At 33.1% G+C, this 13,169-nt stretch overlaps 1 protein-coding gene and 1 long non-coding RNA gene across 10 annotated transcripts in view; one reads left to right on the top strand and one right to left on the bottom strand.

Annotated features, from left to right (window-relative positions):
• LOC105196855 (collagen alpha-2(IX) chain) overlaps positions 1-13,169 on the bottom strand; it is a 229,835-nt gene that overhangs the window by 18,565 nt on the left and 198,101 nt on the right. For 5 of the 7 annotated variants that reach the window (XM_039450966.1, XM_026135007.2, XM_039450965.1 and 2 more), the window contains exons 6-8: positions 7,701-7,781; positions 1,827-1,908; positions 661-755 (exon numbers count right to left, since the gene is read on the bottom strand). In XM_039450966.1, coding sequence (XP_039306900.1) covers positions 661-755; positions 1,827-1,908; positions 7,701-7,781 — 258 coding nt within the window. The remainder of the gene's footprint in view (positions 1-660; positions 756-1,826; positions 1,909-7,700; positions 7,782-13,169) is intronic. The other 2 variants (XM_026135008.2, XM_026135009.2) reach the window with 1 other exon arrangement.
• Positions 1-13,169, top strand: part of LOC113003830 — a 222,774-nt gene that overhangs the window by 20,963 nt on the left and 188,642 nt on the right. For all 3 annotated transcript variants that reach the window (XR_005575073.1, XR_005575075.1, XR_005575074.1), the window contains exon 4: positions 2,294-2,345. This is a non-coding gene — a long non-coding RNA (uncharacterized LOC113003830). The remainder of the gene's footprint in view (positions 1-2,293; positions 2,346-13,169) is intronic.

Raw genomic sequence — 13,169 nt, 5'->3', positions numbered from 1 at the left:
TTCAGGCCACCTTCAATATCGTACCTGTGCACGGATCTGTGGACGCGCGATCGCGATCCCTACAGTTAATATAACGAGATGTCTACACCCCTATAGGAAGCACAGATATTTTCCCCGTTTAATAAAACTTTTAAACTGCAATATATATACGAGAAATGCTTTATAAGCTAAGTAGAATAGTATAACTTAACAAGTCGGTTCACGAACAATTTTATGCATATTTTTTTTTTTTTTTAGATAGATTCGATAAATTTCGGAATAAGATAGAGTATCATCTTTCAATTACGATGCTGTATCTGCACATTACAATTTTGTATCTCGTTGGGATTCTTCCATGTTTTATCGCAAACGAAAATACACTTGCAGTAAATACAAATAAATAGATGACTACAACTGTATCAACGATAAAATATAAAAGTAACCATATCATTTTCATTAATTGGAATAACTTCTTAATAAGTTACTCTAATTGTGGTAATCATGTCAACCGATAATTCAATCCATGACAATTCTATTCCATTGTAATTAATTATTCGATTTAGGTATTGATTTAAGTATTATTAGAGAAAGCACGAGAATTAACCATCTTTTTTGTGACCGTTCATCTTAAAATTAGTAAAAATTTGTAAAAAAGTTTGTTGATTGAGTAATAGTACTCACTTCGTCGCGACCAGGAGGGCCAGGAGGACCTGGGGGACCTCTGACGCTCTCGCCCTTATCCCCTTTGTCACCCTTCTCCCCTTTCGGACCTTTATCTGAAAAAGAACGAATGCGCCGCCGTAAGTCCACGCAACTTCGTCGCTCTCTGTTTTGACAAGCTAGGGTGATTTATGCGCGAGAAAAGTAGATTAAAAAAGTTTGCTTCATATTTTATCATCGTTTCTTCGATGCGATACCTCTGAAGTCGACGTCGCGCATCGGCGTCGACTATAGCGAAATTAATAAACGATTTTTAACGCGCTGCCCTATCTTTACTAAGCTAGGGATGTCGGATTAAAAAAAAAGAAGAAGAGAGAAGATATTGATGTTTCGGTGCATTGATTAATTGGAAAACTGTCAGACTAAAGCTGTCCCAAAATACTGATATGACATATTGATATTTTGAGATAGTTCAAATATCCTCGCAATAAATTAGAAAAATGTCGCGTACGTGACAAAAGATGATAAAAATGTATTCAATCGCAAGAAAAAAGATCGAATTGATTACATCTCTTAATATAAGAGATTAAAAATCTTGTAACGACAAGTAAATGCACCTCAGGTGTAACGAGAGACGACAGAATCAAAGTATCGAAGCAAAGTTAATGGTTTTAATTAATTTATATTAACCTAGATCACAAAAATATTTTGAGTTATATTTCTCAGTATAAAAAGAATGAAATATTAGATCTCCTTTTTATCGTTTTACTAGAATTTTTCTTCTTGCTTTCATTAAATTTTAAACACATACTCATTTTATCTTAAATGTACTGTATACTAATTCAGTTATAAAAAACAGACCTCTTGTAACAGTAAATAAATAAACATCAGATGTGATGAAAAATGAAAAATGGAAATATTAAGTTACGTACAATAGTATATTCGTTTGATTACAAAATGTCAAGGAAAAATAATTTTAATTGGATTAATCTGTGAGATAAGAGGCATCGATATAAGGTATTATATTTTGCAAATTGCTTATTTCTTCCACGTCCCTAGTTACACAATATGTATGACGTCATATAGATTGCACGTCTTCTGAATTCTTAGAACGTAATTCAACGATAAAGCGTTATATTTTATGAGCGGTTAAAAAATCGTTATGGCTACTTGATGGTCTTACTCACAATCTGGATTCGGAGGCGGGGGCGTGATGAATGGTGGCGGGTTACTCTCCTCGCTTTTGTCTTCGTCCACATCTCGACTGATCTGAAAAGGTATCATAAGCGGTGTCGATAAGATCGGATTACGCCATCTCGTTAACGATACATAATAGGACGATTATCGGCGTCGTTGTCGCCGTTGTCGATTGCCAAAGGATTCAGATTCAGGATTCGGTGCAGTCGAGCGAGTAAACAGCGTATACTTTTATTTACAGCATTTAGTTGCGACGAGGGTAGAGCGAAGCAGCAATCGGGTTATCGATCGTTTACTGATTAGTTATTTTAAATGCAAATTGCACGTATATATTAAATCACAATGTTGAAGCGACACACAGGAGTATCGATTAGTGTTTCGCGAAGGAACGGCAAACATTTGCGAATTGTTCATTTAAATGCTGAAGTTAACGCAGTAATCAAATTTATTTTTGTAGATCAGATGCCATGGCGGAGGACAGGATCGACCCGGAATACGCCACTTGCAAGGTAAGAACTAAAAGCTGAGAGGCAATAAAAGAGCAGAATATAATGTAACAAAATTTAATGTTATTAATAAGTAACGAGATAATCTCGAGGTAACGATATTGTTCTTATGTTTCATCATATCTCGACTGTCATGATTGCCACCGCAAATTGTTAGTCAGTAGTATAAATGATCGCATGCGCCAGTTGTGAACAATGCAATGTCCAAGTAAAGTTCCTCAGACATGATACCGGACCTGTCTTGTACGTTAAAAGCGAATAATACATCAAGCAGTGACGGTGATTAATGAAGTTCCAAGCCAATCAGGCAGTATGGTTAGCACACATGACACCAGCCCTAAGTGTTTTCCGATAATTATCGGTAACGACGGCGCTTTATCGGGCTGAGTCGACGTCCAGTTAGGATTTTTCGTCGATCGAACGCGTTCTTATATTATTATAAAAACTATCATTTCTATTTCCGTTATTAAAAATTTGTTCAATTTGCTCAAATATGCCAGAGTTTTTGTCCATATTCCTGATTTTATCCATGTTTTCTTACTCAGAGAAATAATATATCAAATATTAAATACTGGAGAAACGTTTACGATTGACTTAATCATTTCGTGAGTTTTCATTATATCTGAACTTTGGTGCATTTATAGACTTCACAATGACGTTTTTCTAATAAGCTTTTAATTTAACTTTCAAACATATAAATGGTGTGAAAGTATAAACAAATAGTAATATTGATTAATAATTTATAATATTTAAATACAATGTGACATTTAAAATTAGTCGTATTAATTAATCGTATAAACATGACTTTGTTATCTATATCAGCTATGTTTTTTTGCATATACAGGATGTTCATTAATGGTTGTATACACTTCTTACCATATAAATTACATAAATTACAAAGTGCAGCCGGTAAGTCGTAGTTAAGGCGCGCTCTTATGATAAAAGGTGTGTACAACCATTAATAAACACCCTGTATATGTATATAAACATTTATAAACATACGAAGTTTATATACATGTAATATTACAGCAGAAAAGCATGATATTTATTTTCTTTGCGTCAAGAAAGAATGCGTTATATTTTATTTCTAAAAACTAGATAACAACTCGCAATACAATTCGGTTTTCAAAGACTCGATTAAAGAGGATGATTACTCGTGTCCGATCGTGTATTGTGCGAGTTCGCAAACAAATATTAATATTTTTAAACCATTATTTATTACAAACTATTATTTTTTTCCGAGAATATTTTTTTAAACAATTACATGAAAGGAAAAGAGATTGTATTTCTCGTAGCAGGTTGTATTCCTCGTTACAATAAAGATTCTGATTTTTTTTGATTGAGGGATTTTGTAACATTTTTTTAACGTACGCTTTTAGTTACGTTGCGTATTCGAACACTACAAATACGTACACGCGCGAACAAAAAATACATTTGTCACATCTGTCGCGCTATTGCAATAACGCGTGGTATCGAATAAAACAAAAGGAGTATCCTCAGCATCTATTCGTACATACAACTTGCATTTATTGCGCATGTTTCGCTTATTTTACAGTACGGTGGATTTATAATTTCGCATTTAAATTAGTTCCATTTGTTATTAGGGGCATCGCAGTTATTTACGGGCACAATGCATTCGTATAATGAGAATTTAGAAAATAAAATGACAATAACACGTAAATAAATGTTATAATACATTATAATGAAAAACTGAAGAATTTTGTTATTATATATTGTAACATTTGTACAAAAAGATACCTCGGGGCTGTTAATCGATCGTTATTATCTCACCTTTGTGTTCGTTCAATTTCATCAAAATTTGTAGCGTACGTAATAATAATAATAATAATAATAATAATAATAATAATAATAATAATCCGGAATTCTTACATGCTATTTCGATATCCGCTCGACTACGCGAGATTTACGACACATAGTCGGCATAGTTTGAATAATTATATGTATTTCGACGTACACGGGGGTTACATCGCGAACCGACGAAAACGTGCGCGCTGGGAATACAGGCGGGGTTTCAGTTTCGGTCAGAGAGAGAGAGAGAGAGAGAGAGAGAGAGAGAGAGAGAGAGAGAGAGAGAAGTTTCAGCCAGCCGCTGCGCGCAATGCTCATGTTTAATTCGTGATTTTTTGTCTCTCTTCCCCCATCTACGCTCACGATGGTGAAATTATACGGAGGCATGCACGCATCCGCACGTACACGCGCATAACACGAGCAAGGAAACGATCGGCGTCGTAACACCTGCCGCACGATCGCGGTATAACACGTAGTAGCGTCGCGACGACATGTCGCTACCGCGCGAACCCTCCGGGCGTTACTATCGAAATCGTTCACCCGGTACGTACCCTGATCAGCTCTCCCATGCACGACCGCGTCTTTGCATCCCACCACCGTACATTCCCGGGGCTTTCCGCGAGAGTGGGATTTTACGGGTGAAATAAATTCCGCTCTTCTCCGCGCGCGAAGAAAAGCTCCCCCGTGCGCGAGCCCGTGCCGCCGCCTGAACTTCGACTGAATTTCCGGACGAGAGCGCAAGCGGGAAGATCCCGCGAAGGATTCGGAATGATGCGGGGGATTGCTATCATAAGAATACGCATTTACCGCTATTTGTTCGATGTATCTCGCGAACTTTGCAGTCGGACCCGATAAACGTCGGATCGACTCACGGAGTTGATCGTTAGATATTATCTACAATACAATATCGAACATGGCTTTCCGCTCATTTATTGAGCAGTGAAACAAGTAGAAATGTCTTTCAACTACATTTAACGTTAAACACGCTTTTAACGGACTTTCTCTTTGTCCGGAATATCAATAATAATCGTGTACACACGATTGTTGTTTACGAACAGAATAATTTTGCTAAAAACTTAGGTGGATGCATATCTAAATATAATTTTATCAGAATATCAAATAAAGATGCAGGATATTCGAGTTAATTGTTAAACTGTCAAAACTTTGTGCTTATTATGCTTGAACGTTTTAAATTACTTTAATAGTCTGATAAAAAATTATTTTTAAATTTGCATCTAACTAAATGTTTAGAAATCGTTCTTTTCATTTGCACAAAAAATTCTCAAAATTAAACATATATTTAAAATGTCTATATGTCTTAAAAGATATGAGCGATTTAACGGAAAGAATAGTATAACGTCATAGCTAATCTTTAATATTATTAAATAATTTGTTAACGTTTTAATAATTGCCAACCTTTAAATATTGAGTACATTTTAGAAATAAAGTCGATATTCTGTCAATTAAAATTGAAAATTATAATATATTAAATTGTCAAGCTTAACATAAACCATTCAAATGGTCACTTGATACTTACATTTTGCACTAAAAACTGATTAAATATATTTAACTATTCGTTGATCATACTTGGATTTATTATTGCACGTTCCGACGTATTTTGAGAGAAAGAGCGATTGATAAAAGTATCTATAAAAAGTTTTGCAATGTGTTTACAAAAATAAAAAAATTGCTCATTTTCATTGAATGAAATGATACCGTGAATCATGTTGACCTAATGAATTCAGCAAACGGTAAAAGCTTTGGAAACTGGGTCGAAGACGAGTTGATCAAAATGCTATTGGTCTGATACGGATCACCAGTCGCTGTGACACAAACTACCTCAACTTCTGAAAAGGTGGTACACACGACGTATATGTAGCGGATCGTAGTCGATTCATTACTGAATTTGGTGGGGAAAAGCGAGTCTCTTCTTCCTCTCTCTCTCTCTCCCTCTCCGTCTCTCTATATAGTACATTAGACGCATCGCTGCAGCTTGCAGGAAGTTAGCCTGCTTGACCCGCGCATTTGATTCGTTCCCTGGAGTGTGTCAGAAATAGTTCTTCTTCTTCTTGCCCGTACAACGTACGTTCGTGGGTACAATTTACATTTGCGTCATTCGTAAGTTTTGCAGAGTTCAAGATTGGTGCTAATGGATTATCGAAAAGCCAAGAAGAACAAATTGGTTTTCGAAAATTATTTTCAAAATTGATCAGTTTGATCAATTCCAAGTCGCTTTTATCGTAACCAGCTTCTCGAAAGTCAGTTTTTTAAAAATTCATCTTCTGCTTGTAGCAGATTACATAAATCGATGCACATGACTATGAATATGAGCCAAGTAATCGAATCTAGTTTGCTTATTGTAGTGCTCCGGATATTACTGCGACGCTCGCGGAGTCGCAGATGTTGCGTGCTTCTTTTAAAGGTAAACTTGGCTTGATAGATATAAATTTATGTGCGCATTGTTTGGAAGTATGCCCAAATTTCATTCGGATCACGTCCAACTTCGTAATGACTGTGAGTGGATGGCAAAGATAGAGTGGCGGCGGGACATTTCGGGTAAGCAAAGTTGCCAATGCGATATCCTAACAGAATTTTCGAGATTATCCTCCCAGTATTTACGAGATTATCCGCGTAACCTAATTTCTCGTTTCCTCTTTCCCCCACTCCCCCTCCCCCCCGAGTTTTCTCTTAATGGTCGACAACTTTTAAGAAAGTTCTCATTAAAACTTCATGCCATTATAAGGACTAGTGAATTTGAAAGATATGAACCATAATGATATTAGTAAATAATATCAATAATTTATATATATGTTGAATTATTGTAAGTTTATTATATATAGATTATTTTAATTAAATTTAGGAAGCACAGAAGGAATATTATAATACGTTATAATTTGATTAATCTAAGAATACATAGAATAAAAACCAGATGATACTTCAAATTCTAAAATGAGATTAACACACATACACATAATTTATGATCGTATAACATGAGATCATAAATCATTCTGTATAAATAATTCAATATGAATAATAATGCACGCTGTCCGTAATTCATGACGTCTGTAAAAAATAATTACGATACAGAACATTATCCCTTTTTTTTTTCTTTTTGAAATAGCTTCTTTATGAAACTTTAAAAAACAAAATTAATTTTTGGTTAATCACAATGTAATCTGTGTTGATTTTCTTAAAGTGCTTGAGGAAAAGTGTAGAGAACGAAGAAAAAATAAAGCTTGAAATATATTCATAATTTTTTTATAGCTTAAAATATATTCACGAGAGATAATCTGTGAGCATTTGTAAATTATAAATGTTATTGTTATAAATTATTACATTTATATTATACATTAACGCTTTGCCGTTTAATACAAGTTTTTTTTTTAACGGTGCTCCCCATGCACGTAAATTTTTAAACCCGTTAGTAAATTATTCAAGCTTCACATTATAGTTAGTGTTTGAGCGGTGGTATAGTAACGAATAATTAGTGCGTGTGTAGTCAATACAGCATCAATTTAGCGAAGCCCAATTTACGGCAGAGGCGTCTACCTTATTTAAATCAGCGTCGCCAGAACCGTCGAACAAACTGACATCGTAATCACCAGAAGCGACCTCTTCATCTGCTGAAAACTACAAAAACACGTGGCATTAATAAATGAATATCAGGAAATTATCGATGCGAACGATGTTTCATTCTTCGATGTGATGGGAACAATATCGCTTGTTAAAAATGCACAAATAATGCTGAAATCCATTAGAAGCTTTAAGATTAGTTTTAATAAATAAAGACGAGAAAGATATTAAATTATTACGCTTTTTTGCGATGATTTAATCTTGTTTTTCAGATTTATAATTACAAAAAATCCTAAATAAATGTATTTAAACTTTATTACTTTATTCTTCTGATATAAACATTTGAATGAAAAAGTAATAATAGAAAACATTAATTTATGTAAGTATTTAATTTTATTAAATTAAAAGTGATGAGAATTTTACAGGAGTTTTATTTTTAGGACGTAGATATTAAATTTAACAATTCTGTTTAAATAAGTTATTCATAAACACCTAATTAAATATTGAAATTTAATTTAAAAAAGAACACTAAATAATTTACAGCAATTTAAATTTTCTATTAATATGTATACCTGTGGCAGTAGACAAGTTACATTTAATTAATGAAAAGTTTACTGCGCAATGCGAAATCTATTCTAACAGGTATGGAAAGAATTATTGTCGCTCGTAAATGCCAAACTGACGAATCATAAACATATTGAAAAATGATTGTTCATTAAAGTGAATATGTTCTAATTTCGCGAATTTAGCCGTACCTCTCATGTCGCGAATTGAATTTTTCAGCAAATTCAAATATGATCTGTCCATCGATTTTGGATCGCCACAGGGTACGCGAATAATCTAATTGAGAGATTCAATAGACAATCGTGATATCAGTTTATAAAATTAATTGGCTTGAGACAAGCGTACGCAGCACTTCGATATACATTTGCAGTACGCGTTAAATATCTCGTAGTTACGGCAAATTGGTAAACTCGCAGTTTCGACGCTTGTTTTTAGTAGCATAGAGCCATGCTGTTGTTTACGTAAAGTCGCTTTGTTACCGTTCGCGCGGCGAGATCTGTATGCGTAGGATCCGGCGCGGGCTGTGTGCCGTCGCATTAACGCTCAGGATGCGATCGTAACCAGCGGAAAATGCGGTTCCTATTTGTTGAGCAGTTAACGTTTATATCAGCTCTGGAAGATTGAAAAACTTCTTTCGTAAATTATCGAGGCGACGAGTATTTAATTGAAACGTAACAATTAAGACACGATATGAATGAAATTGCAAATTCTTTCAGGACATTTAACAGAAAATGTCAACTTCTTTAACTAGTTTGAGAATTCAAATACTTCTCGCGTTGCACTTGATATTTTTCAATTTAAATGTAATTTATCCGTTATTATTTCGAATATCATTATTTCATTTGCTGCAAACGCGTAGCAATGCGCTAGATCGAATAGCTCAAGTAACAGCAAGGCGTGATTTGTTCATTAATAATATTTCATGTATTTCGCGAGATTCCGCGCGTCGCGTACGATTAACGTCAGAAGTGCCGCTCAAAGTGCCATGCGATTGTCACATTTTGGTGATTAACGCGCACGCGATCGTAATTAATCGTGTTTTCGTGAGTGACATGTGGGCGCAAGGAAGCAACCTGTAAGGAGAAAGAAACCTGAGAGACGCGGCGCGGTGAAGCAACTAACAAAGTAAAATTTAGTACTTATTTTTTTATTACTTGCTAAAATAATCACTTATTTTTGTTTGATGAAATTTTGATAAGAATTAGAGTAAAAGACTTTTATTCATAACTTCTTATTGAAGTTTACATCTAGAAAAATATTTATTTGAGAGACGGACGGAGAAATTGAGGCGCGTAATAATTATCTTTATGAATATATATTTTTTTTTAATTACTCTGGACGGTGGAATAATTTGGATTTTATATTTTCTAGATCGTAATTGCAACGTAATTATAACTTTAGCTGCGTATCGTATTCGTGTATTATACGTTGAATTTTTTATTTTAATTTGAGATAATAGATTTGCGAACAATACGGACGGACATCGCATCTCGCAAATCCATTGCCTTGAAATGGATGGGATAGGACAGATTAGCGCAATGTTTAACTCTGGACTATGTAATGTCTGGCGATCCATTGTGCATACAAGAATGCGCATGCACAAAGCTCCATACGTACAATAGAGCTTATCACTATCGACGTATCATTAACTGGTTTGACACATTTGATTATTTACTGCCACATTTTGGTATTTTATTGAGAATAGTAACAATTATACAAGGTCACGAATTGCTTGGAATTTATAAAAAAAAATGTAAACTCTTGTATACAGAGATGAAAAAGTTAAAAGAAAATATTTTATAATTATAGAAAATATTTTATAATTAAAATATGCTTGAAAACAAAAATGATAAAAGAATGACAGAATAATTTAGGCAAAGCGCTCAGCATTTTACCTAGTATTCTGTACAAATTTTAATATTTTTTGGAAAAATACAATTTCGAACATCACGATATTAATTTCATTATAAAGTATAATATAATTAAATTTTCAAGTTTATTGTTAAATAATAAAAAAATAATGAAACATAAAAAATAACAATAAATTCAAATTGTAAATAAAAATAAAACGCTGATATTTCTGGAATATCAAGATTTTATTTAATTTTCTTTTATTCACGATCACTTAATCACAAATCATGAATTACTAACGAAAAAATGTGTTAATTATTATTTATATTTAGGGTAATTTTACTTCATATTGCGCCTATTATTTTAGTCTTTCATAGTTTATATATCCGTATTTATGGACCATTTATGTCTATATTTTTGATAATTTGTTTCCGCTTGAAACAAAGTAAAATGGCAAAGTTTAATTAATTTTGCTGCATCGTAGAAGTGTTCTATATATAGTTGAATCTATAATTGTTTATAATAAAATGTCACGAGTATTAATAAATATATATATATATATATATATATATATATATATATATATATATATATCTTTCATGGATATCCCATAGTTTACGCCGCATGTTTATTTGAAAATTTGCACTTCCTTTGAATAGTGTACAAACATGAATAAACATTTTGCAATAATAGAGAGAAAATACGAATATTTCCAGTAACATGCAATTGAAAACGTTTATATCTCAATTTTGATCAAATTAGATTTATCTGATCTTCTACATAGTAACTCTGCATTTCATACATTTGGTATCAGTTCATATTACAATTTCGGAGATAATTTCATATACATCAAATGCAGTACATGTACCACAGACGAGCAAATACGTAAATAAAAGCATCTATTGAATACGGTATTCGTATCAAAACCTGCAGTAGTATGAAAAGCTATATATTGAGTCAACTGACTTATTATATCATTGTAGGGATTAATTCTTATGAAATACGTATAACGTTAATTGGCTATACGTTAATTGATACTTTATGGATGTTTAAAAACAACAATGTTTAAAAAATAGAATTTATTTAAATTGTGCTTTGTGAAAGATTGATGCATTATATGATAGATATCATGCATTGGTAATGGTAACTTTTTTTTTTATTCTTCTCTCTCTCTCCTTCTCGTCAGAGCTCGTTGATTTCCGCTTAAATATCGGCATTTTCCTGAAATTTCTCGGAATCGGTATCGAATAAACGTATCTTCGAGAGCAGAGCACTCGAAGGAAAGAGCACTCGACCTCGATCGCACAGACAAGCCCAAAATATTCGGTGATATAGAGGGATAAAATATCGCTGCATTTGCAGTGAGTATTTCCCGGTATCGAGTGGAAGTTAGGACTCAAGTATGGGAGTATTAGTCGTACAATACGTTAATTCGTCTTTGGAGATAGCTCCGTTTTATATCTAGAATAAAACGTGTTTATATAATGCTTCAGAATTGATAAAAAGAATTAGATGTGATGTTATTCATAGCGATATTTGGAATTAATTTTGAATCAATTTCAAGTTAATTTTGACTTTGAGTCGATGAAGGGAAAATAACAGATCATTACTTTTTATGAATTTCAAATTGAATAAATAATCTTTTTTTTTTACTTTTTTTATCTTTAAAATTTAATTTCTATAAAAACCGTCTACTTATAGCTTGATTATTATTAAGCCATAGTTGATTATTAAAAATTTATTTTAAATTTCAAAAAATGTCTCTGTTAATTGATAGAATGCATAATTTATTCTTAATACGTCTAATAAGGAGAAAATAAAAAATTGTTATATATTTTTAATTTGTCGGAATAAAATTAAGAGATTAATTCATACTTTATTAAAAATATGCAGCAAAATTTAGTTTAATAACGAAAGCAAATTTCAAGAGTAGGTACATTAAAAAATTTTAATGTGGTCAAAAGTGCACTAAATTTCAAACTTTTTAGTAATAAATACATTAAACTTAATGTACCTGTGTAACTTAAAAATATATTGTATTTTATGACATTTTTAATCGTTTAGATTAAAGCCTTTTACTACGCATTTTAGTGTTTTTTAATCTCATATTCAAAGTCGCATTTCAGAGACACGAGATCTCGGTAAAAATTTTTTAATTTTATGTGCTAGGTACAACGGATGAACGCGCAGCGCGAATTGTACACGTAGAAAAGCAGAGAGTTATAAAATCTTTCAAAAGAGAGTATTACACGAGGCGACAAGGGACTTGAGAAATGGTTGGGCTTGACGAAATATAAATTCTACGGCACGTAATGCGGAACTTGCCCATTACACTTGCGCGATGCTAAATAATAAAGCAAATTGAAAAATTGGCGCACAACATTGCTTCGCGCTAGTGTACGTATACGAAATGATGGGACGTATTGATTAAATCGGTCACGAGGTTTTTTTTAGAGATTTTACACCGGCTTCATATTTCTATTAAATTTTGTACCAAAAATTAAGTATTTAAACAAAAATTTTTAAATAAAGTTTCCGTTTTAGCAAAAGAAAACGGTGACCTAGAAAAGTATACGCGAACAAAGGTTTTCAAAGTTTTTAATAAAACACCGTCTAGACTAAAGAAATGTAAAACTTTTCTTTCTTATTACATTTAAATAGAACTAACAATAAGTGGCATAAATAATACGTAACTCAAAGCAAAATTAAATTTTCCTTTTTATATAGAAAACAAAAACAAAAGAGAGGATATCAATTATTTTGAGCGTATTGCTTTTCTATTTTTGTTTTGACCCTTGCGGTACCGTAAGATCCATGGGTCAACATTATTCCCGATTGCAAATAACGACGAATTATCGTCGCGCGCATACGTAGGCATATATAGGCTGCTTCTAAATTCATGGCCGCAAACTGCAAATAACGATAATTCCAACTTGCCGCGGGTCACAAAAAGAAATAAAGCGCGTGTAACTCGATTTACGCGAGCGCTCTTGGGGGCTTTTTCTCTTTTTTTTCTCCCCTCTCCCCTCC

The sequence above is a fragment of the Solenopsis invicta genome, chromosome 6, assembly GCF_016802725.1.
Source record: "Solenopsis invicta isolate M01_SB chromosome 6, UNIL_Sinv_3.0, whole genome shotgun sequence".
NCBI lineage: Eukaryota > Metazoa > Arthropoda > Insecta > Hymenoptera > Formicidae > Solenopsis > Solenopsis invicta.
Note: the sequence above shows the minus strand (reverse complement) of the source record. Positions and strands in the feature narration are given on the sequence as shown.